General features: G+C 35.1%; 5 protein-coding genes across 5 annotated transcripts; 4 read left to right on the top strand and 1 right to left on the bottom strand.

Annotated features, from left to right (window-relative positions):
- The first annotated feature begins 3,003 nt into the window (after positions 1-3,003).
- Positions 3,004-8,412, top strand: LOC121753075 (ubiquitin carboxyl-terminal hydrolase 3-like). Its single transcript, XM_042148235.1, has 9 exons — positions 3,004-3,140; positions 3,464-3,595; positions 3,747-3,785; positions 4,601-4,706; positions 5,822-5,880; positions 5,949-6,023; positions 7,185-7,233; positions 7,763-7,839; positions 8,094-8,412. Exons 1-9 carry the CDS (start codon positions 3,078-3,080, stop codon positions 8,184-8,186), a joined length of 693 nt encoding a protein of 230 aa, XP_042004169.1. The 5' UTR covers positions 3,004-3,077; the 3' UTR covers positions 8,187-8,412.
- A 197-nt stretch (positions 8,413-8,609) lies between these two features.
- LOC121752569 (peptide-N4-(N-acetyl-beta-glucosaminyl)asparagine amidase A-like) lies at positions 8,610-9,623 on the top strand. Its single transcript, XM_042147696.1, has 2 exons — positions 8,610-8,617; positions 8,969-9,623. Exons 1-2 carry the CDS (start codon positions 8,610-8,612, stop codon positions 9,621-9,623), a joined length of 663 nt encoding a protein of 220 aa, XP_042003630.1.
- Positions 9,624-10,378: 755 nt separating this feature from the next.
- On the top strand, positions 10,379-14,200 carry LOC121750530 (microtubule-associated protein RP/EB family member 1A-like). The gene is made up of 8 exons (XM_042145081.1): positions 10,379-10,717; positions 12,145-12,213; positions 12,297-12,383; positions 12,630-12,736; positions 12,824-12,969; positions 13,043-13,113; positions 13,418-13,531; positions 13,823-14,200. The coding sequence occupies exons 1-8, from the start codon at positions 10,610-10,612 to the stop codon at positions 13,967-13,969; spliced, it is 849 nt and encodes a 282-aa protein (XP_042001015.1). The 5' UTR covers positions 10,379-10,609; the 3' UTR covers positions 13,970-14,200.
- Positions 14,201-14,560: 360 nt separating this feature from the next.
- On the top strand, positions 14,561-17,387 carry LOC121750099 (succinate dehydrogenase subunit 5, mitochondrial-like). Its single transcript, XM_042144556.1, has 4 exons — positions 14,561-14,831; positions 15,762-16,072; positions 16,146-16,331; positions 17,070-17,387. Exons 1-4 carry the CDS (start codon positions 14,687-14,689, stop codon positions 17,124-17,126), a joined length of 699 nt encoding a protein of 232 aa, XP_042000490.1. The 5' UTR covers positions 14,561-14,686; the 3' UTR covers positions 17,127-17,387.
- A 3,753-nt stretch (positions 17,388-21,140) lies between these two features.
- Positions 21,141-23,114, bottom strand: LOC121753300 (transcription factor TCP14-like). Its single transcript, XM_042148553.1, has one exon. It carries the CDS (start codon positions 22,771-22,773, stop codon positions 21,646-21,648), a length of 1,128 nt encoding a protein of 375 aa, XP_042004487.1. The 5' UTR covers positions 22,774-23,114; the 3' UTR covers positions 21,141-21,645.
- Between the last annotated feature and the right edge of the window lie 2,706 nt (positions 23,115-25,820).

The following is a 25,820-nucleotide window of genomic DNA, read 5'->3' as shown; positions in this document are numbered from 1 at the left end:
GTAGCTAATATTCCAATAAATAGAAAAATTTTATGTGATTTCAATACTTATAAAATAAAATATTAAATATAGAATCTATTATATGTAATGGATGAATTTTAAATCCAATTGTATTCTTAAAGTTTTCCCGTCGAAGACAAAAGATGATTTTTTTAGTAAAGATAACCTACTTTGCAAAAGTTTAAAACAAAATTTGCATATTATAAAAATCTAAAAATATCATTTTAAATAGAATAAAGATAACAGACCTTTTAAAGGTTGAAATAAATTATATATAATACCGTAGTAAAAATCTAAAAACTTTGTTACATGAGATAGAAATCATTCAACTAAAAAATACCCCCTCCGTTTCTTCATAGTTGAGGTAAAACTTTTCGGTATAGAGTTTAAGAAAGAGATGTTGAAAGTGTGAAATAAATAGATAAAAAAGTAAGTGAGTGAAAAAAGTAGAGAGAATAAAGTAAGAGAGAGTAAAAAGTTACTATATAGGGAAATGAATCAACTATAAAGGAACTTTCCAAAATGGAAAAATGACTCAACCATGGAAAAACGGAGGGAGTAGTAACTTATTAGTATTATTTATAATGAAGGATTTTTGATATAAAAAATAAAGACAAAGATTATAATCGTGAAAATATAAGAAATATAATAAAAAGGATTAGTCGATTATATAAACTGCAAGTATAGTTTTATTTCGCACCCCCATATCCAAAATCCTGGATTCGCCACTGTCACTGACATAAATATTTCTAGGTATAATCCGAATAACTTTAGTATTTCTGTCTAAAATCTGATCTGTAGCTCCATGGCCACACACACTTTTTTCTCTCTTCTTCCTCCTAATATTCTTGATTTCTGCTAACGGTAAACATATATAGCTAGTTTATTATTTACGTACATTAATTTTATGTGTATTTGAGTTCATGCTATACATGGGAAATTCAGGTAGGTCGTTGCAGAAGAGTGAAATCGTCAATCTCTCGCGTTTTACATCAACTGCAAATGCCAAAATCAAATCAGTTTCCCACGCAACTAGCGATTCTTACACCACTAATTACAACGATGGTTAGTTTTTCTCTATTTATTGTTTCATTCATATGCATGCATGCTATCCTCAATTCCATAATTTGTATCTTCACATTCAAATTATCACCAAGAACTTGAAATAAAGTTTGATTATTGTTAACAATAATGTTGCAATGGTTTATTGATGTAGTATTGGGGTTGGGTGTATTAGTCTCACAATTTCCAACACTGCTACAAACCACTCTGGATCCTTGCGTTTCTCCCATTTGGGATTGGATTGAATGCAATTCTGATCCCACACCTCTGTAAGAAATTTCAATAATCAAATCTCTATTTTATTTTTAAATCTAATTGAAATTATGAATTTTCATCTCTGGAAATTTCAGGAATCTCAATAACAGAATGTTGTATGGCCAGCTATATGACTTCAGTTCTATGGATGCTCTTCAGAGAATGTAAATATACACCATTTTATTTTATTTTTAAGTTTTAGCCTTCTCTATTTGAATAATTTTACACATCCTTCAATTACAGTGACATGTCTCAAAACTATATTTTTGGAAACATCCCCTCCTTCCTTGGCACACTTCCAGATCTTCAAGAACTGTAAGTCAATTAAACCATCATCACTACAATATATTCTTAACTATTTATAACAAATCTCCATCTTCATCAGCAAACGTAGGAGGCGGGTTCCAAGTTCCGTCAGGCTCAAGAAAAACAAAAAAAGAAGAGTAATAGGGGCGGCACGATCTCAGCAGCATTCGTAGTTTTCTGGGCTGCTGTTGGAGGTTATGCTATGTATCGTCACAAAGCCAGGCAGCAGCTGCTGTTGCTGATGCCAACAAAGGTACTCATCTTTTTTAGTTTCACTAGTTTATCTAATTTCATAAACATATTTATATATGTGGTTGTTTTATAATGCTGCAGATGTGCCCATGCAAGAGTTGCCCAAGAATGCTCATCCAACTGAAATCAACCCAACATATTCATAAACCCCTTCTTTTTATTTCTTTTTCTTTTTTGGTTAAGAAAATCAACAACTTTTCCTTTTTACATGTGGATTTCTTTCTATTTAAATTTCAATTTCTTGTATTCTAGTTTAATTTATTAATCAGGATTTATATATTAGTCAAACTAAAGAACCCACGAATCTTAATTGCGTGATATGTAATATTTATAAATTAATTTAATTATTATAAATGACTGCACAAACTACCATCATTAGATCATCAACAATAAATAATTAATGCTACTAAAATTACCTTAAATTATTACTCACATCTATAACAAATAACAGTTTAAACATATAAAGATAAATGAACATATATATATGATTAGGGGTGTGTTAAAGGTCCTTCGCAACTTTTCAGTCCAATGTTCTTTTTAATCAACCCTTGGATCATTGAATTGGATGGTTGTGATGATTTGCATTATTTGACGAAAAATTTGCATTATTAGTCGGTGTGCATTATTCAACTGAAAATCTGCATTATTACACGATAATGATGCATTATTAGTCGGTGTGCATTATTCAACTGAAAATCTGCATTATTAAATGACACGTGGCATCAATCTAACCGTCGGATGATAAAATCGTGGGGCTGAGATTAAAAAGAACTATAGAACAAAAGATAAAAAAATGAAAGGAATACACCCCTATAAATAATACCCACCATCCCACTTTTAAGTGCGTTTTTTAAAGTTTGACATCAAAAATATGCATCACTTCAAATGTATTAGAGTAGTTAATTAGCCGAATATTTCGTTCGCATAACTTTTCTCAAATCAAAGATATGAAACAATAGAAAAAAATGACAAAATTATGATACAATTGACCATTATGAAAAGTTAGAATAGACAAAAATTTGACCATACTTTATGGTATATATTTTTTAATTATTTATAGATCTCTCATAACCTAATTATAAAAATTATTACTATAAGACTAAAGAAAACTCCTATTATTTCCCCATATAAATTAAACAAAGCCAAAAACCCAGAGCAAACAGCAAACCCAAAAACCTGATAAAGAGCGAAGGAAAAGAAAAATGGCGACACCTTCTTCAAAGAGATGGCTTCCTCTTGAAGCAAACCCTGAAGTTATGAACCAGGTATTCGTGTTCACTTTTTTTTGGTAGAAATTTTCATTTTAATTTTGTTGTAGGCACTAAGCTATATAGTTGTAGATTTTTTTATTCGTTTTTATTCCTTAACAATTTGATATGTTCTGGAAGTTTGAATTTGGGTGTTTGGAGCAAAATAGATCTTGATAGTGGATCATCTATGTATTAAAATTACCAAAACACGATGGGATGAATTGTGGAAAGATGGAAAAACTACAAAAGAAAATAGAAAAAAAAAGATTGAGAAACGGTGTTACGGAGATTTAGTATTTTCTGATGAGTTATTGAAAAATGTTAATTGCGATGAGCAGTTTATTTGGGGACTTGGTGTTTCCCCGGATGAGGCAGAGTGCTTTGATGTTTATGGACTTGATGAAGATCTCTTGGCAATGGTTCCACAACCTGTACTCGCGGTGTTGTTCCTCTACCCCATTACGAAAAAGGTAAATTTACACATTGAGAATTTTCTAATTAAATTGGGATTCACTAATGGCATTATATTGCAAGCTCAAACACTTGCTTAAAATCCATTTTTTTTGTTTAAATGTGATACTTGTATTTCTGCATATATATGACAATGCTGTGTTTGTACAGAGTGAGGAAGAGAGAATTCAACAAGATAGTACGACAAAGGTAATGACTACTACCTCAATGTCATATCGAGAGCTTATTATTTTGGACTAGTTTTTTTTTTCCTCAGTTACCTATGATTGCTGTGAGTCATAGTTTTTGAAAAAGAATTGGAAGTTGAGTAGTTGCTGAGATATCATGCTTACAATTACATTTACTATTTCCTGATCTGCTGATTTTTTTAACCTAATAATATCATGTCTCTGCAGTCTGTTTCTTAATTATAAGCATGTGTTAATAATTAGTTTCCCTAGTCCTCTAGACCATTCCTGGACTGCAATCTTGGAAAATATATCTGTAATATAAAAGTGCCAAGCATCTGTGTCTCTGGAACTCAGACTGCAATGTTGAGCATAAACTTTTTATATATCGTTTGCTGGATGCTGGACGTATAAATAATTTAAAGCTAGTTAGGGTGATTGGGTTTCAGGTGAAAAAAACATCTGATAAAGACATCTACTGGTTGATGGAACTCACTGTAGACTCTAGAGCTGCAATCTCAAGGACTTCGAGTAGGCTAGTAGCATTGCCCGCATCCCATTTGTTATCTTTCTAACAGTACTTGCAGTTTTTCACTCTACACCATAACAAACTTAGTTTTATGAATGGTGCTACTACAGAGTACAGATTTGAATGAATCACAAGTTTTAGATCATTTACTTAACGGGGCTCTAATTTGTAATCTCACATTCAATAATTAGTTTCCTGAAAATTCTTTGTTTGTGTTGGTAATATGCACCCGTATTCTTGTTATGTAAGTATATATGTCCTGGTTGCTTGCTGATAGTGGTATCTACAATTTATTTGGGCTCTTACAGGAATCTAGTGGTGGACCTTACTTTATGAAGCAAACTGTAGGAAATGCCTGTGGAACTGTTGGACTTCTTCATGCTGTCGGCAATGTAACTTCTGAGATAAAACTTGGTAAGCTCTAGGGTTCCAAATGGCCTTCTTTGTGATTATTTTCATGTTACGAGGAGTTCTATGAACCTTGTGTGGACTCTAACCTAATAATCGTTCTTTGCCTGAAAAGTCGTCTGCTTTGATTGAGCTTTTGAGCCTTGACTCTTGATGCTGTTTGCACAGTGTAAAATGTGGGTAATGCTACTTTCAGATCATATCTGCTAATAAGTATTGCTCAATAGACCCATTTTAAGCTTCTAAATGGTCAAGTGACTTCAGTTAGGAAATCTATTGGGTGGTTCCTGACCCCTTTTCTTCATATGTGTCCTTGATTACATAGCCTGATTATAAACAACTCCGGGAGAGTTGACATATTTATGATCCATTTCAGCATTTCTTGTCTGAAAACCAAGGAAAACAAGAATCAAAGGATTGAACAGACGACCTATCCAATAGATAACTATATCATAATGAGATATGGGAGGTGGTATTCTGTAGGGGCGTCCATTCAGCTTTAAACCAACTGATTAGAACCAAAAGGTTGTAGCCCAAAATGGATTTGAGCCTTTTGGCCTGAGGAGGCAGTCTGCTTGGCCTAATTGGGTTCCGTACTGGCAGCTTTTAATGTTTGGTGATAACTTTCTTTGGAAAAATCTGATTCATGAATAGTCAGAGGCATTGGAGAGAATCAACAATAAGAGATGGTGATAATTTCAGTGGGTGTCAATAGGCAATTTATATATGCTGACATTTATTGTAACTCGTCAGCCCAACCGGCAAGTTCGAAAAGGGAAGTTGTAGGGTTAGGTCCAATTATTTTCTCTAGCTCAAACCCAATTGAACCGAACAGCATAATGCCATAGACTCAGTGCCCTAATTGCTGGATAGAAATCGAGTAGGTTGCCCAATTGATATCCCTAGTATGGTGACTACTGACTAGTTGTCGAGTTTATGGTGAGGTTAAGAATATTCACGCTTCACTTTAATTTCCTCTCTCTCAGGGCTCAGTTATGTGTAATATCTTCAAGAAATGTATTAAAATATTTGTAAACGTGCATGCTTTAAGTTTCTTCCATGAACTGTGTTATGCCATGTTTAGGTTGTCAGTTGTCTGTTTTGATTGTGTTGTTTTCCAGTTGAGGGGTCTTACCTGGACAAATTCTTCAAGGCGACTGCAAATATGGACGCGTCACAGGTCAGTGTGCTCCTTGCCACCTCTGTCTTCATTTCCGTCTAATATTTCTAAACTAAATGAATCTGCAGCGTGCAACATTCCTTGAAAATGATAGAGAAATGGAAGACGCACATTCAGTTGCAGCAACTGCTGGTGAAACTGAGGTTAGAGTTGAACATTTGCATGAAATTTAAAGACATCTTCTTTTTTTGTTTCTATTATTATTTCTGTTTCTGTTTTTGTTTCCTTTTTTTTCGTAATCAACAATTTCACCTTCAGTTAACGATGTGACTTGTGAATTGAATTGATGAACCATCTTCTTTTTTATTACTCTGTTTTCTATTTAACTCATAATGTACTGTCCATAAGGTATTATAGTTTCCATTCTAGCATGATCTAATATTGTGCATTTAGTGGAATATCTTTCAAATATCGATGAATTCCCTTTCCACTATAGTTTCATTAAATGGGTTGTTCAGTCTTTGACTCTTAAACCGGCGCAATTTCTCCATTTCCCTTAGAAGTTGGGAGCTCACAATCACTTCAAGAATGTCATGTAGTGGTGGTAAAGGAATGCCTGTTAGTTATATCGCATATTATATGTGTGTGCATGACCAACATGTATGAACAATAAAATATACTACTACTTGTTAGAGAGATAATGTGGCTGCTACTCGAAAGGGACAGAATATATCGAGCAAGACAGAAAATGAACATAGAACACAGGAAATATTTTAGATAGAAACTGAACGACAGAAACTAAAAGAACAGTATAATCATCTTACGAGGCCATACGGAAACTATTGTCCTATACTACTTTTTCCAAGACCCATAGATCTAACGAGGAGCTATTTATATTACCATTGAAGAAAACTCATTACTCATAACAAACAAAGACTCTTAAACCTATAAAACTCTAGGAGATGAACTTATCTCTAACAAACTCAAACTCTAACAGATAAACTTATCTCTAACAACCTAATAACTTGACTCCTAAAACAATAAACAACTAAAAGATAAAGCAGAACAGGGTACAGATCAATGAATATTGCAGGAAATTGATCGGTATCACTTTTGTTTTCTGTGCTCACTCTAGATCTGTTTAAATGCGTCTTGAGATGTTGCATAAATTATATTTATCACTTGAAGACAATAATTTACAAGATATAGTTTGCATAGTACTCAATAGCAAAACTGAGTCAGAATTTTCTCAGGAAGCATTTGAATCTTGACCCCAGTTTTGTTTATGTTTAAGTTTAATTATGAGTTTGTATTATAATATGCATCAAGAAACTAAGAATCTTTTTATCCCTTCGATTTGACAGGCATCAGATGATGTTGACACACATTTTATCTGCTTTACATGTGCAGATGGTAAACTCTCTCTCTCTCTCTCTCTGTGTGAGTGTGTGATATGTCTCACTTTCTGTTCAATTACTATGAATTTAATTAGTGAAATTGTATTGTTGCGATTTTAGTCCACACCAGCAAGTTTATGTAGGGAAGAGGAAGACTGAAGTACTGGCTCACTTATATGTGCTGTGCATGTATATGTATGGATATTTATTAATTTCATTGAGCTGATAACTATGTTCCTTGGGATTAACCTAGATATTGAGTAGCACCAGCTCCTAGAAAAACTACTGGTTATTTTCACGATGTACAGAATTGCCAATCGACAAGGTTCAATGTCTGCATGCTGTATGGTAGTTTGAGTGGGAGCAGTGTCAAATTGAACGTCTCCAGAATAGCATAGTGCACACTTACTGCTATAATCTTGGATTGGTTAATCAACAAATCTGGATAGGCCTTCCTTCTCGCTATTGATTTTTTTCACTTGAGCCTGCAATGAGTGAGAACAAATCAACCATATTTGATATGCATACAATACTTAATTTTATAGGACAACTGTATGAGCTCGATGGAAGGAGGGCTGGGCCTATTTCACATGGCGCATCTTCGAGTAACACCATATTACAGGTAATGTTATTCATTTCTTCCATTCCTCTATGATCTCCGCTCTCTTGTTGGAACTAAATGGAAACTCATCGCTTTGCTTGTGGTAATAATGGAAAGCTGACCACAATCAGCTTCTTCTGTAGTTTAACCTTTCTAAACACTATCATGGGGTCTTGCGGTTTCGCGACATATGCTGCTTGTATTCCTCTTTGTTTGATGCTCCTATTTCACTGTCCTTTGTCATGTTGGTTATTGATATACACTTTTGAATACAGGATGCTGCTAAAGTAATTCAAAAGTTTATCCAGAAAAACCCTGATTCAATCAACTTCAATGTTATTGCTATTTCGAAGAAAACTGGAGCATAGAGATGTTTCAAAGAGTATGTGTTGGTAGGAACAGCAGCAACTTTTACTTGCATATGGTTATGAACCCTGAGCTTCTATTACTATATCTATATGAATGCGGTAGTTTGCATTTTCCATTGATATGTTCCTCTTTCCATTCTTAATAAAGCAATCATGCCGTGATTACTAGCAATCTAAAATGTTGTGCTATGTTTTTTTATTTATTTTTTAATTCTTGTTTTATCTATTTCCTGAGGTTTGGATTTAAATGTACCGCTTGGGTTTAGGGTATTTATTCTGTGTAAATTTAGGAAAATTTTAAAATAATAGCAATAATAGTTTTATTGTATTAGTGCACTAATATATAAAATAAAATAAGCAATGCTAAACGTGCATAAAATGATAATTCTCAAATACCATCATTAATTCACATCATGAAACTCAATGACTAAGTAAGACATGTAGTAAAACTCAAACTAAAAAAATGTACTAATGAAAGTATGATGGCCAAATGAGCTTATTAGATATTTTATCATAGAGTAAAGGCACAATTTGGTCCTTAACATATTGCGATTTATTGATTTTGGTACAAAGCATTATATTTTGAATTATTCGGTCCCTCACAAATAAAAACGGGTCATATTTGGTCCGAATTTGACGGAACCGTTAAAAGTTAACGGTCAACGAATCTTAATTCGATTTTGACAGGATTAAGTTAATAATTATATTTTTTATTAATGTCTAATACTTAATTAACCTAAAACTAAAAAATTATAATTCGCCCTGGCCCTCGCTGCCTGCAGCCTCCCCCTCTTCACCCACAGCTTCGGCAATACCTACAATCTCCCTCCAGTCGCCGCTAACTACTCTTCCCCCCTTGACTGCACCTGGTCCAACGCCGTCCTCCAATTCTCCGGCGCCTCCAATGGCTCACAATACGATCGCATCTCCGCCGTCTGGCTCGCCGGCCCTGAGCTCCTCCGCACCAGCACCCCTGAGTCCACCCCTCACGGAATCTCCTGGACCTTCCGTAAAGACATCACCCGCTACTCCTTCCTCCTCCGCCGCTCCAACCTCACCCTCTCCATCATGCTCGAGAACATCGTCGACGACACATCCACCGGCATCTTCCACGTCAACATCACCTTCCTCTTCTACAACATCAGAAAATCCTCAATCTCAAGCCCTAGAAAACTCATACACAATTTTCCCACTAAGTCGCTCGAATTGGACCAAATCCCTGCCGATTTGATCATCCTGGTGTCGGCCGCAGGGGAGGAAGGGTTCTGGTTCAGAATCCAGAGCGAGAACGACGACGTTTCCAGGGAGATTCAAATCCCTAGCCACACGTACAGAGCAGTGATCGAGGTCTACGTCTCTGCCCACGGCGACGACGAATTCTGGTACTCAAACCCACCGGATTACTACATCGAGAAGAACGGAGTAGGCTCTTATTAAGATATATCTCGGCGTAAATATATCTTAAAATCTGTGTCAAACCCGCCGGATTACTACATCGAGAGGAATGAAGTAGGTCCATTTTGGTCCAATTATGGTTGATAATGAAAACTGCAATATCTCGGCGTCTACCGCGAGGTTCTCGTCAAGCTTAAAATATTAACTTAACATTTTTAATTTTTTAGTTTTTAGTTAATTAAATATTAGACATTAATAAAACATAATTATTAACTTAATCCGGTCAAAATCGAATTAAGATTCGTTGACCGTTAACTTTTAACGGTTCCGTCAAATTCGGACCAAATGTGACTCGTTTTTATTTGTGAGGGACCGAATAATTCAAAAGATAATGTTTTAGACCAAAATCAATAAATCACAATATGGTAAGGACCAAATTTGGCCAGAGTCTTTATCATATTGAAACATGTAATTTAGAAAAAAATGTTTTGATGAATTGTTGGTTAATTAAACTTTGATTTATCTTGAAGTATTAAATATGATTTGAAAAATTACACGATACCTCAAAACCAAACTTAAAAATTTAGTATGGATTCAAATCGGTTCATAGATATAGCCCAAATAACTCGATCCTTCATCCACAATTTGTTTGGTATTCCAATTTAGAAAATAATTTATGTATGCCATTCAATAGTGGTCATTCAGTTTGAATTAAAAATACCAACGGACGTATCTTTAAAAATTTGAAATAAAAATAGCAACAAATCCTACTTACTCACGTGTTTTTTTGAATTACAAACCAAGTTAGGTTTCTTCATTGGAATCATATTTGTTAATCTGAATTAGAAAGATACCAAGGCTTCATTCCCCTCTCTTCCTGTTCTCTCTCTAAACGAGGTCACTATAACCAAATTATATACTGGATACCTGCATTTGCATGTAGAAATCTGGAATTAGCTTTGGAGAATTTCGAGAGGGGCTGTTCCTTTGCTTTCTGATACTTCTATTCCCTTTTCAACTAGAAAAAAATGGCAGCAAATATAGGGATTATGGACAGTGCATACTTCGTTGGGAGAAATGAGATTCTTGGCTGGATCAATGACAGACTTCAGCTCAATCTAACTCGTATTGAAGAGGTAAAATGAAATATATTGGCAATGTGTGAAGAAAACCTATTTTGAGATTTGCTTTTTTCGCAAACTATTTTGTAAAGCAATTTCTATGCTCCTATGTAATTCTTCATTTGATTATGCGTGTGCTGGCTGATATTGTTTGTTTACTGTGGTTTGGTTGAAATTATCGCAGTCGAGTTTTCTCCTAGTGTCCAATTCTGAAATAATTTGGTTTAATTCATAAATTAGGTGACGGAAATATGTAGATTTAGTCGAATTTCTTGTCATAATTTTACCATTTCGTTAGTGTATTGTTTTGGAGGCCGTTGTTGAAGCTGTTGGTTAAAAATATGATTGAGAAATATACTGTAGAACTTTTTGAGGATTTTATTCTATTTGAAAATGCATAGTCAAACAAAGAAGCGCCTGTGTGTGTAGGTCCAAGTTACATAGATTATCAGCACTAACCAAGCTTCTTTCATGCTTCGAATCAACCTCTATATTTTCATCATATCATGTAAATGTTAGGAAGCATTTGCAGGTTGAACTAGATGTGGTGAAATACTAGATATCATTCTGATCAGCCACGTGTTGAGGCAATACTTTCGATTCAGAGACATTTAGTTGTGCAAAATCATCTAATAAGCTAGCATTCTGTATAGACTGTGGTACACTCTTGCCATTTCATTGTTGCTTTGCGAGGACTGCTATCTGGATTTACATTGTTGAATCATGTGACACACTGTACCAAATAAATTGTGAATGGTGCTTTAATTATGAGTATTTTGTTTATGCATACAAGCAACATGTGCTTGATTGGTAGTATTATTCTTTGTTTTAATCTATCTCTGACTGTGATATACAAAGATGATTTTGTTTTACAATTGATCTTTCTAGATGTTTACGCACTAAATCAATAACCTTCAACTGCTTTCGAAAATGTGTTGCTTGGTTCATTTTTCAGTGCATGACACAAAATGAACTGCAAATTTGTAGGCAGATAAAATACAGATGATTTAGTATTTGGATACTGGAAACTAGTATCCTGCATTTACCACAATCTATCAAAGTATGGCTGTTAGTTGACCGAACAATCAGCATTGCATATATATCAACCTACCATTAGAAGTTCTCCCTGTTCATGTTGTAGAGGATAGCCTGTTAGCAGCGGAAACTTTGATAAATCTTCCTATCAGTGGCTAGGATGCTATCACTGACGTTTGTAATGAAGCTCATTTAAAGCATATTTTACAGAAGTAACTGAATCGAAGATTTGGATAATGTATATCTATTATCTATACATGTAGAAATATGTATATAGGAACACAAATATATATTAACACCACGTTTTTCTATCATCTTGTGTAAGATTATCTGTGAATGCTATATGTCCTTTTCGTTGACTGAAGAGTTACGCTTGTGCTATATTCTCACTATATGTATCCATACAGGCTGCATCTGGGGCTGTGCAATGTCAGATGATGGACATGACTCACCCAGGAATTGTTCCTATGCACAAGGTGATGACTTCATTGTCCCACTTTCTCCTGTTTTTGCTCATGTCCCAAAATGTTGAGGCATTTCTGACATCATTCTGTTGTAGGTGAACTTTGATGGTAAGACTGAATATGATTTCATCCAGAATTACAAAGTGCTGCAGGATGTTTTTACAAAACTCAAAATTGATAAGGTACTGCTTTGCGTTGTGCACTTATTCTGTTTAGTTTTGTTTTCCATCTAATTAGGATTACTACTATGAGATTGAGAACACATATCCCAACACACATTCCAATCATTAATAAGCTTCATTTAACATTTCTTGCCATGTTTTATTGGAGTGTAAAGTCTTTGGCATATATTTGTCCTACCACAATTCCAGCATATTCTACATGAAAATCACATTACTTTTTTTTATTTCACTTTTTAATTGTTGCAGCATATTGAGGTCAACAGACTCGTCAAAGCGAGAACATTGGACAACTTGGAGTTCCTGCAATGGCTGAAACGCTATTGTGATTCTGTAAACGGGGGCCTAATGAATGAGTAACCACCTCCTTTAACTGCTGATTTTAGATTCCACCTAACTGAAATTAGTCAACGAATCACACATTCTTTTTCTTGAGTTTCCAGGAATTACAATCCTGTAGAGCGCAGAACTAAAGGTGGTAATAGAAGTGTCAGGGGTCCCCTGAAGAACTCTAAGTCATTACAAACGAACAACTCTGTGAACTCCAGCTCATGCGATGCAGATCAAGTGGCTCTTAGAAGTAGTACAAGTAATAGCTCTAATTCTTTTTCCCATTTTCATTATAACTTAAGCGTTCATGCTCAACAAATTCTGACCTTCAGGCACTGGCACGAAGCATATGAAGCCAGTGGCCAATGATACCTCGTCCAAGGTCCAATCAATGAACAAGGAGGTAATACTAGTGGACTTTTTTTCATGCACTATTTTCTAAAATGTTGCTATTGGCCTTAACAATTTCAGTTTGTGTATCAATAGAAAACATCTTCACGTGACATTTTCCTGTCAGTCTCATGTTCTGGAGATAGATATCCTTGCTCTGTAAAATGATCTACCATTACTTTTGTTTTTCTTGGCCATCCCTTTGCAATTTTTCTGCTATTTATGTTTGACAAACAACCTTGTAAATCCAGTTTTTACATCATTGCTTTCTTAAACTTTGATGTTTGGCTTTGTTTGATGATGTTATGTAATTTCAGATAACTGATCTCAAAGTTTCAGTCGATCTCTTGGAAAAGGAAAGGGACTTCTACTTTGCCAAATTACGTGATGTGGAAGTGCTTTGTCAGGCTCCCGAGTTAGAAAATCTTCCGGTAAGCATTCCTTAGCACAATCACATTTCCTGGTACTAGTGTATGATTGTTACACGACACAAACCCAGTAGTTATTTCTGAACTTTCAGATTGTGCTGTATATGTTTAGTTAACACGACCTCATAATCACAAACACCCTTCTACCTGTCAAATACCGTCATCGTGACTGTGATGCTCATTTGAGTCGAGAAGCTTAAAAAGTTTGTGTAACAACATAGTTACCTTGAAGTCATCTATCCTTGTTCTCTTTTCTAAACCAATACCTAACTCATTGGTATTTGAATGTTGCAGATGGCTGTAGCAATAAGGAAGATTCTATATGCTGCAGACGAGAACAAGGACGCACTTGCAGAGGCTCAAGAAATAGTGTCTGAGTTGATGAATGCAGAGCAAACTGGGTTATCCGATGATGATAGCGTGAAAACTAACTCAGAGTAGTTTTAAAGGCTCATGGAAGAAAGGATGCCAATTTCTTAATTGCATCATTCTAGTTCAGTACATCTGCTGAATTTGGAAAGCATTTGTAGGAAATTTGTGTGGCATTTTGTTTTACAATTTCTGGAATTCTTGTTTCTTATTAATGAACTTTTATCTTTGACCAATTTGATATCCAAAGTATATGAAACATCTGAATCTATTTCTCGATGATAAAAATACTTTTGCATGCCACTTAAGTTCAAATTTCCATTTTTTTTTAAAAATGGAACTATATTGTTTAGGATAAATGTTGGAAATTTTGAAATTTTGTCTTAGTGTAATGTTGCGGTATTAATTGACACGATAGAATTTTGATTCTGTAGTTATAGTAAACTATATAACCTTTTGTATTTGAACCTTAGTTGTGAGTCACATTGGTCAGAATTTCAACGTCTTGTAAAACTCTCTTACAATTTATAATGTAATTGATAATTCTGAATGATGAATTTTAAAGTTTCAATAACAGGTGACAAACGAATTAATAGGTGCAATATTTAGTTTTTGTAGGGTTAAAAATTGCGAATTCGAATAAAAATAGAAGAATAATATAATATCAATACTCTGCGAGACTACAAGTGTCAAAATCAAATCGACTCCAAGAACTCCCGAGTCCCGACATCTTAAATTGATAAATCCGACCATCAACCAGAGGCATTGAGGTTCAATTGAGGAAAAGATATGGACAGAATGATGTTGATGAGATCGTTGAGCCGGTTAATCGTGCGCAGATCTCAAGTGTTTTCATCTTCCGCCGCCGCCAACCAAAAAATCCGCCACCTCCACTTCTCGTCTCCGTCAATCCCCGCTTCTTCTCCGAACCAAAGTAATTCTCTTTTTATTTGATTTTTTTTTCTGGATTATCTGTGTTGAAATTGAGGCCTGTAATTGTTCTATCTCGATATGGGCAATTCTCTTGGTAATCTGTTGTTTTTCATTTCTGTGTTGCTTTTAGTAATATTCTGCGTTTTTTGGTGGCGATTATAATGAGATATCGTTTTGCGATTGCTATGTTTCGAGTAACGGACGCAATAGGGTTTTCTGTATTTTTTAATCGAAAAGAGATGGGCTTATTTTAGCTATAGCCGGATTCCTTCCCATTGTTTAAGTGCATAATCAGTTTATCATTAGTGAAGGGTGCAAATTGTTAATTTTCTATTCATATTGCTCGTGAGTTTTGTAAGAAGCAAAAAGAAATAGTATGAAATTTCTGCATTTCGTTCCAAAATCTGTATGTGAACTGAAACCTTTATGAGCTCTCTGGTCTGATTCTTTGTATGTGTTTTTAATCAATGATTTATCTCGACACTCCAAGAAAGAAGGCGAAGGAAGGGAGTGTTTCCATTCCCATGCTTAGTTCCCTACAACTTGTTATTTTTTGCTTCTGTTTTCATTCTGCAACATTGACCCCACTGTTATTAGTGATGCATATCTTCTATTTATAGATATTAGTGGACGTGATGCACATGGATATAGTTTTACAGAACATGGTCTAGGGTGGTGAAATCAGGATAATTTTCGGGTGGACACTGATCGTACTATGGCATACTTGCATCTCTCCCTAATAGAAAGGATGCGCAGGAAAAATTAATTCATGTGTCATGATTGTAGTACATAGTGTTTAATTAGATCCTGTTATGCCTATTCCTTTTATGCTATGTTTTTATAAGCTGTTTCCAGAGCTATCTTGACCTAGATTAACAGATTCTTTTTGGGTGCATGCCACTTATGTACTTTTGGTATTTCTCACACATAGATTTCCAGCATCCTTTTGCACAACACCTAGGCGGTATTCGCACTTTCAGTCACGATATTTCCAATTTCCCTACAATTGAGGACCCGCAGATTAAACGTGCCTTTAAAGACTTGATGGCTACAAACTGGGATGACCTCTCACCAGCAGTCATCCACGACGTGAAGAAGGCATTATCCAAGAGTACTGAAGATAAATCTGCTCAAGATGCCCTGAAAGATGTTTTCCGAGCAGCAGAGGCTGTTGAGGAATTTACAGGGATTGTCATGTCTCTGAAAATGGAATTAGATGATGCTATTGGACTTAGTGGCGAGGTAATATGAATTATGATGGTTTTGATTATATAGTATGTTTCCTGGTTGTGTCTGATAATCAGGTTTTTGGCAGAACGTGAGACCACTGCCAGAAGACTATCAGAAGGCAATCAAGACACTCTTCAGCAGATACAATGATTATTTGGCTGCATTTGAGCCAAAAGAGACCTATTTGAAGAAGAAAGTCGAGACAGAGTTGGGATCAAAGATGATATACTTGAAAATGAGGTGTGGTGGCCTTGAAGCTGACTGGGCGAAGGTATAATTCCTCTTCATAATTATTGATGCAAAGACTTAGGTTTTTTTCCCAAATAGATGACATATATTTCAGAATGTGTTCAGTTAACATTTCACCCCTTGGAGTTTTTGATGAGCCTTGTAAAGTTATAAACAACCAAAATTACTTCCGAAATTAAAAGGGAAAATATAAAAACATGTTGCTGATGATAGTGGAGCATACGCTCAATCACTATCACATAGGTATGATATCATTTCGATGATTGTCCTCCAGCACAGATATGCACACATATGCTTCTTATCTTTGGGACGTAAAACAGTTTGTAAGTCTGAATGATTAGGTAAATCTGAAATCAGGAAACTCGCCACTTGCAGGAATTTTAGCTTCCACCATTCTTGTCAATTAGCTCGAGGTTAAGGATTGAGTTTCTGACACAAAATATTTGTTTCCAGCCTAAATTCTTACTGATCTCACAATTATCGGAAACCCACCACTGCTTAAAAACGTGAACTATACTGGCACTCAGGGGCGTAGCCACATGGGCGTTTGGTGGGGCATTTTCCCCTCCTAAAAAATTTGTATATATACTAATATTTCTTCAAATTTGTATATTTGTTTGAATTCCTTCTTAAATGCCCCTGCTCAATTATTTAATTATTTGCTTATACATAATTTTGCCCCTCTTGATTTTAATTCTTGCCTTTGCCCCTGCTGACACTCAATGATCTTATATTTGCTTTTCTTTCCATCAAATTGCAGGTTACAGTCCTCGGAACTTCTGGACTCTCTGGTTCTTATGTTGAGCAACGAGCATGAACTTCAGAAGACAGGTCACGAAAGATCTGCTTTGTGTTTATATGCAATTTTTAAACAGTTGCTGTTAAAAAAAGGTTTCTTCTGCCATTTTTCGGTTTCTTGTAACTTGTATGCTGAAACTTGCCGTACCCTCGAGTTAGTCGAATAAAAATTACGGCAAACTTCTGTGCTCTCTGATGATGTTTTGATTATTCCGAGTTTGTGTGTGATTGGATTATCAAGTTTTTTTAGTTACATCTTCATATTAGTGTTGCATTTGAATGTTCTAGTCTCCCAGAGTGAAGTTGTTCTTGATGATTCTTCCCCTCGTTAATATATGGCTCACTTGTAATATTAAAATGGCCATCTTTTATCCATTTGGATTAGTTATAAATCAAATTTTGAACTAAATACTAAGGTAGTACTCCCTCCGTCCCATGCTACTCGCACTTTTCATTTTAGGCCGTAAATTAAGGGACCCATGCGATGGGGGCAAAGGCCAAGAAATGGTCCCATTTATTTTGAAAATTTCGACCGCTCTTTAAGTTAAATGTTAGTCCTACAAATTATTGATTATGATGTTCTATACATAGTTGGCTTCTCGAATTAATATACACTACCAGCTTTGTAATGTTTCACGAAATAATAAATAAATACGGACATACTCATAATTTCGCCTTTTCCTGTCTGGCAAAATGACATTTCTAAAATTTGAATTGATAGAAGTGGACATACTCTCACTATACTAACTACTCATTTTAGCTATATTATGGAATAGAATATGGTTGGACAATGTAATTATTTTGATACCCATTTTTATATTACAATAGTTATTTATTGATATTAAATACAGTAACATGATGATATCGAGTGATGGTCCCAAAATACATGGGACAATCATATTTTCTAGCTAAGTCTTCGTGAAATTGATCACACAGAAAAGTTCCTTTAGGTAAATGTTCGAATAATAATTTTGGCATATAAGTAGTAGTAGTACTTAGTGTCAATCCATTATCATTCGCATAATACTATCCCAATTTTTGTATAGTAATTTACTTAACCATCCTTTAAATATGAAATAAATAAGGGTATTTTATATTATTATAATTTTATAATAAAATATAAATATAGTGTGATCAATTGCTAATTTATCAACGCAATGTATTAAAAATGTCATCACGACGACATTAATATGTCAACACAAATTCAGTTGGCATACTTATGTCTTTGGGTTGACGTCCTAAGTATAATACTATAATATTATACGGAGTAGTACATAATAGGAAAATGAAATACTTTAAGTAAAGATTTTTATATAGGTATAATGATTTTTGAAATATATTATGGTGTATACATTTCTTAATTACCAGCAAAATACAATTTTCAAACTAAACAAACTATCAAATGATTAATCACGACCCGAAGTTTATACTTGAAGATTTATGTCATTAGAGAGCAAGACCCACAAACACAATCATATGTGGACCAAACAAATAGAAAGTGAATCAAATAAACGCCAACTAATGGAAAATCATTAGGAAAAAGAAGTGGGATTAGTGGACGATTTATTAGAAAGCCAAATTTAGCAAAAAAAAAATATTGACGTGCTAACGACTTAAGACGTTTCAATTTGGCCCCAAAAATATTTGACGTAGATAGTTAATAAGGGTTAGTTTCCTAAGAGAAGACAAAAAATCACATAAATACTAATTTTGAGGTTACAAGATCTCAAGAAATGGGACCTAATTAGTTGTACAAAAATTGGTCCCAACCCCATGTGACATTTTGGTACGGCCATATGACATATTGTATGTCAAAATATTATGATGTTATGACACCAAACATCAATCCCAATTAAAAATTGCACAATAAAAAGGCTGGTGAAATAGATGGTGTTTAATGGATCCCAAAGCCAAGTTGCATGGAAATGCCCAACTGCTTTTCTTGGATGTTGCACCACTTGATTATGGATTTATTTTTATATCCTGTTTTGAAATAAAACAAACTGGGGGAGGACTTCTTTTTATGTCGATGTATTAGGTTCATTCATACTTTATGGAATTATATAAAGAAGAAGAAATATATCGCTTATTAATTTGCTATATATAGCTAATGAAGAAAGTGACCACTTTTATAAAAATATGAAGTGGAACATTCTTCTTGATTTTGATTTGAGTATAAGTTTGTATGCTGAATAAGAATATTAATTATATTATGTTATATACTGAACATGAGCTTGAGTCGATGTCCTTAATATTGTAACCGTTTAATTTGAACGGTCACTCGTCACACACTCAAATCTTCATGTAATTAATAGGTGAATTCACAAAGTTTTAATGAATTCGTGTAACTTGCATAAACGCTACGAGCTAGGTAGGGATGATTAGATGTTCGTGACATGTCATCACACATTAGACAATTTTGTCGAAAAACTACCTTACTTAGCAAGCATCATCACATGTACCCTGCAAACCTTTGTAGACTAATATTGTGACAATGATGAGTTACCAAATTAGTATATTAAAAAAAATGAGAAGAAATTAAAAATAGAGGAGTCATGAATTGGAAGGAGACCATGTATTTATTATCCAACAGTGAAGTTTTGGAGATGCCAGCAAATGGTTGCACTTTAGTGTTGGAATATAGTTAGATTTACGACAAGGATGATTGATTTACATAAAAGTAGAAATAGATAAGTCGAAGCTAGCTAGGCTTGGGTGTGACATGTTACAAAGAAAACGTACGTGAAGCTAGTTTGAGTTTACTTAACTATGCATATATAAATATGGTGGTCCATTTATGACTTTTCTTTTGCATCATCTATGTTTCTGTTTTTTTCTCCTTCTTGATATGGACGGCTATTATTTTGCTCAAATAAAGTATTCGGATATTATTGTTCGACTTGTATGTATATTGTATAGGCTATAGCTAGGGCAATACAATAATATGATATGTGCATATTTTGAAAATTTATAAAGTTAGACGCCAAAGCATGTTTAATTTTGAACTTGCCATTTCAGTACTCTCTCCTAACTACCCAAAAATGTGTGAGACTGACTTATTAAAATAGGGATCCAATTGCGGAACCCTTGGGACGAGACGAGAACGGGACACGTTGCAAGCATTCCGCCCCTGATCATGTGATATAAATGTGGCAAATTTAATTGAAGAAACCCTAAAACATCTATCTATACACATTTTAGATAACTTAGACTACTCTTTCAATAGAGCTAATTGTCATGGGCCCACGAGAAAATCAAATGGTCTAGATCATACCCAAGTGGGCCAGTCTTCGTGGGCCTAACTCAAACCCACCACCGATCTCCTTGGCGCCAGCTATGCCTCCTCTTTTTCTTCCATTATTATTGTTATACAAAATTATAAAAGAAAAGAAAAGAAAAGATATTTTAATTTGGCCAAATTTCCAGCATGTGGGACCCACCACCTGAACCAACACCTGGAAGCTGATAAGGTATGGGCCCCCACTCAGCCCAATTACCCTGGCCCATTCCTCCCCAACACTTTAAAATATGGAAAAAGAAATTTCTTTTAATCATAGACTGCATTCAAAAATAAAAATAAATCTTGTAACAAAAAATAAAAAGGACACTGAGATTTCATCACTTTGTGATAGGTTTCCTATGCAAATGTCACTGTTTCATTTCCCCCAAACTAGTACACAACTATTTTCTACAACTGTTTCGATCTCGATTTACATATTGTATGCACTAGTAGATAGAGTAAATAGAAATTACATATGGTGGTAAAGATAAGACCCATACTATATAACGTGGGAAATGTTAGCAATTTTACTACTAGGTCAAACTTTGACCTTTACCCTGGTTATATAAGAGTTGTATGGATCGATAGATGCTAGAATTAAATATCAAAAGTACAGATTGAACATGCATTTTAGCTTGTTATTGTGAAGCAAACCTACAACAATTGATAAAAGATACTTGGAGGTAGCTGGTGAAATTTAATAAAGTTTTAAGTATATTTGGGGATCACTAGCGAGATCGAATTCTTCACCACTTATAGGAAAGTTATAAGTTTATTCAAGAAATTTAATTCTTCCATTGCTCACAATTGATGATCAAATGCATAGTAGTCTAGTTAAGCTAGAATGACAATGTGTAGGGTGTGGGAGACTCTATTTTTGCACTTAAGGGAATGAATAGAGAATAGATATAGGTATGTAGAGGTGACATGCAAATAATCAAATCATACAATTACATTTATCTCATTGTAAAGATCATCAAATTAACCATATATAGTGATGAAATATTGTGTAGACAGGAAGGAAAGAAAAGGAGCAAAATCAAATTGTGACTACAGCTCAATAATCCCAACTGTTAAAAACATGGCCTTCCCCAAACCCTAAAAATCATCTATATTTATCACACACCACTTGAAAAAAATTGAAAAAAAAACAAACCCAAAAGAAAAAAAAAAAAGAGTCCATGAATTTTTAAGAGAGAAATAAATTAATCAAACCTCACTTGTGTGTTTTACACATCCAAACTACACAAAACACCCCTCACGAGTGGTGGCTGGTGTCTTCGTGCCGATCATCTCCCCCGCCGTGGGACCCACTTGCCTGAGAATCCGACATTCCTCCGCCTCCTCCTCCTCCTCCTCCTCCTCCCCGGTACTGATTCAGTCCCGCCAGCATACCTAATTGCCCTTCCCCCATCCCATTTCCCCCTCCTCCGCCGCCTAATTGTTGGCTCGGCAGCAGCGCCACCGGCGCCGGAAAGTTCATGAAATGCAAGCCGCTGGAGACGCTCCCTCTATACAAAGCGGCCGCGGCGTTGCTATTATTAATGCTCGGAAACGTCCAAATCGGATCGCCTCCGATGACCTGATTGTTATTCGAATTCGCCACCATCCAGAAATTCGCCGGAATGGAGGCGTGGCTGGCCGGCATCGCTCCGGTGCTCGATTGCAGCAGGTAGCTCCCCATCTGGTGTTGCTGCGGGTGAATCTCCTGCTCCGCCCTCCTCTTCCGCCCCATGCCGTCGTCCAGCTCCGTCAAATCAATCGAATTTTCCCGCGCTTCCTGCTTCGCCTGCATCAAGCTAGGGTTTAGGTTTGCCTGAAAATTGAGGAGCGTGGCGCCGGGGGAGGCGTCGGAGGAGAGGGGGAAGAGCCCCCTGCGCTGCGACATGGCGTAGCTGGGGCTAAAGTAGGTGGATCTCAGCTGCGACGGCACCGACATGCTCGACCCGGAGCTGCGGAGGGATATGTTGAGCGAGGTGAAGTTCGCCGGGATTGTCCCCGTCCCCGTGGCCGCGATCACGGCCGGCTCCGCCTGCTGGAGGAGCCACTCGATGGTCTCTCCGTCCGATTTGTGGCCCAGCTCCCGCGTCAGCTGGAAAACCCTAGCCGCGCACACGGCCGGCATGCGGATGCGCCGCCCCCTCCCGTCCACCTTCGTGTGCCGGTCTTTTGTGGATGTGCGCTTCGGAGGCGGCTTTTTTGAAGCCTCTGTGGAGGCAGAGGCCGAGGCGAAGCGATTAGGGTTTGAGGGTGGGGCGGGGTCGGAGGCGGAGATGGATTCATCTTCTTTCTTTTCTAGTAATTGGAAAGGGAAATTAGGGCGGTTGTTGTTGTGGTTGTGGTTGTGGTGGTGGTGGAGGTGGAGATGATCATCACCTCCTTCCATGATCACATTTAGATATAGTAGTAACAAGAAATGGGATTTTTTGTGATACTATAAGTATAACCCCACTTCTTAAAATTAAAAGCCTTTCTTTTCTTTTTTTTGCAAAATAAAAGAGTGTATATATATGGAGGAGTAGAGGTTGATTAAGTTTAATGCTTGTGTGTGTGTGATATAAGGAGAAAATGAAATAAAAAAGAGGAGAATGCTTGATTCTATTTTCTTCTCTCTTTTGGGATGGTGGCCTGTAATTCCTCTCACATTCTAAGTGCTTCTTGCTTCAACAATGGAAGAGAGAAAGAGAGAGAAAGAGGGGATAAGAGAGGAGGACAAGCTTTAAGCAACAAAGATAATGAGTGGGAATTATATGGGGTGAGCTTTAAAAAGCAAGAAAAAGAAAGGAAAAAAAGAAAACTAAATTGCAAATGGGAAAAAGAAAATACTTGCATTTGTTAGGGCTTGTCTTTTTGACAAAAAAACCCTTTGTTCATAACGATATTCTGCGATCATTCTTAATTTTTATCTATTTATTCGTTCTCCCTTTTTTTTTGGCTTTGGTGATAATTATGGTAGTTAAATGGGATTATATTATATCCATTTCTCTTTCATCTTTTATCTCTTGCCAACTCAAATATCTGACTCTAACAATTAATGATATTCTTACACCATTCAATGGATCAACCAGTTCACTTAAACTTGATTTATAGACATTTACTAGTACTTTATGTCCAATATTAAAAAGGATAAATTAATTTCTTGAAAATATTTAGTATTTATGGTTTTTATATTATTGTGGTTGGACAGAAGCTTTGGTTCAGAGTCCACGTGAGGTGCTCTTTTTATCATTCAATCCGTAAAGACAATGGTGTCCAAAATGGGACCCATTCTCAAGTCAAAAAATTTGAGAGAGACTTAGCAAAAAGAAAATGATTTAAATGAGAGACCTAATTCATGTAATCATTTCATTTTGCCTTTGGCTCTTTGCCTTTGCTCTGCACCTTTGAGCCTACTTCGGGATTCCTGCTGGAATTTGCTTTTTGGGCACTTGTTAATTAATTACCCTTAATCAATGTTTTCTATAAACTAAACATTCTTTGCTTGCTACATCAACCACTTTTAATTTTCATTGTGATGCTGGCACACCAATCTTTTTGGGAAGCAAAATGATGTTTTTCAATTTTTATATCTTATCCGATATTATTGTATATTTGTGACACTGCAGAGAACATTGATTTTTTATGAAAACATCATGTAGAAGTTGGGTGAATGCAGAAAAAGATTTTCTGGGAAATTATTTATTTCTGGGACAGGAATTCAATGCAGGTTTGCAGGAGATAATTGAATAGTAATTTTTATAGATATAAATAGCAATATGTTCATGTTTTGTTTTTGTGGTAGCTTATTTAAAATATAGTATGGCATGCATGTAATGTTTTAATCAATATCTGCTAATATTTTATTCAAGAATTGCATGTATAAATTTATTTGATGATGATGATGATGAAGCAACTGGAGCACTAACAAATTGAGTGCTCTCCATGTATATAATTCAAAAAAAAACCTCTCAATTCAAAAAACATTTGATTCTTTATCTAGGAATAAAAAGTATTTCAAATTAGATCTTATAGAGAAAAAGTTGATTAAATGATTAAAGTTTGATGAGAAATTAATTTGCTGTCCTCATTCTATAGTAGTTAATCATCTTTACATTACCCATGAAAATATCTGGTGGTTAAAAACTTGATATAATTAGCTGATTAGTGACTGCTGATTGCCGATAGGATAGCGATTTATAAATGCAATCGCATATAGTTGTATTAATATTGATATTTAATTCAATTTAAAACACTTTCTCAAAATGAAATTAAAAATTAATTATTCTTAATATTTTGTAATGACTTGGAAAAAGCAACACGCTTTTTTAATTTGTAGGTTATAAAATAAACGGAATAGGAGAAAAAAAATTGAGAGAATAGAGGATAAAACTCGATTATATTCTTTGTATAGTAAATATACATATAAAGAATATATATAGCTAGGAAGATGATCAAAATATAATTAATATTAAATGCATAACTAGAGAATAAATATCAGCCATTAGATCAAAATGATCTAGTTTACTATATGGGCAATTTAGTTCACTATAAAAGTGATTTAGTTCACTGAAGGAGTGAACCAAAACACCATTATAGTGAAGTATTTACTTCGTGAATGATTTAATTCACTGTAAAGGTGTTTTGGTTCACTCATTCCTGTACTGAACTAAATCGCTCTTATAGTGAGCTAAATCGCTCTTATAGTAAACTAAATTCGTGTTCTCTAGTTATGCATTTAAACAGTGGTTTCTCTATATCACTACTCTATATAGCTAATCATAAAATTAGTTTTTATTTTATCCAATTTCTAGTTTTAAATTACTATACCGTTCGAATCTCTAATATTTCAAGGAAACAATTAGTGCATACTAGAATATGCAATATTTCAAAATCGGTCGGCATGTATAATATATAAAATTGATGGATATTTAACATCATAATTACACATTGTGGGGGAAATCTTAAATAGGTTGGATCATGCCACATTTTTTATTTGCACACACCTTTTTGGGTGACTTGGAATTATTGGTAATTAATATTGTGGCTGCAAGACTGTCACCTCTTCAATTTTAAAAATATACTGCACCTTCAAATACTTTTATATCACAGAAAAGAATGTTGATAGTAGCCCAACTGATTTTTTTATATCACTGAAATATAAACATGTTTAGTTATAGCATGACTATTATTAGTTGTATTTAAGTGTGCACAAAAACATAATTGGGCCAACACAACACATCCAATCTGGGTATCAAACTAAAATTGGAGTAGTATGACTTATTTGGACAACTTCATTTAAGAGAATATTTTGTTAAAGTATTACTTAATTTAATTTGAGTATCAAGTTCAAATTGTATGGCTTATTTAGGTGAACATATTTAGGACAATGTACTACGTATAAATCGAGTCAATAAATACAGTCGGATATGAGATTAATAAAATAAATTATTAAAA

This window comes from Salvia splendens, chromosome 10 (genome assembly GCF_004379255.2).
Source record: "Salvia splendens isolate huo1 chromosome 10, SspV2, whole genome shotgun sequence".
NCBI classification, from domain to species: Eukaryota; Viridiplantae; Streptophyta; class Magnoliopsida; order Lamiales; family Lamiaceae; genus Salvia; species Salvia splendens.
This window is presented reverse-complemented; position numbering and strand designations above follow the sequence as displayed.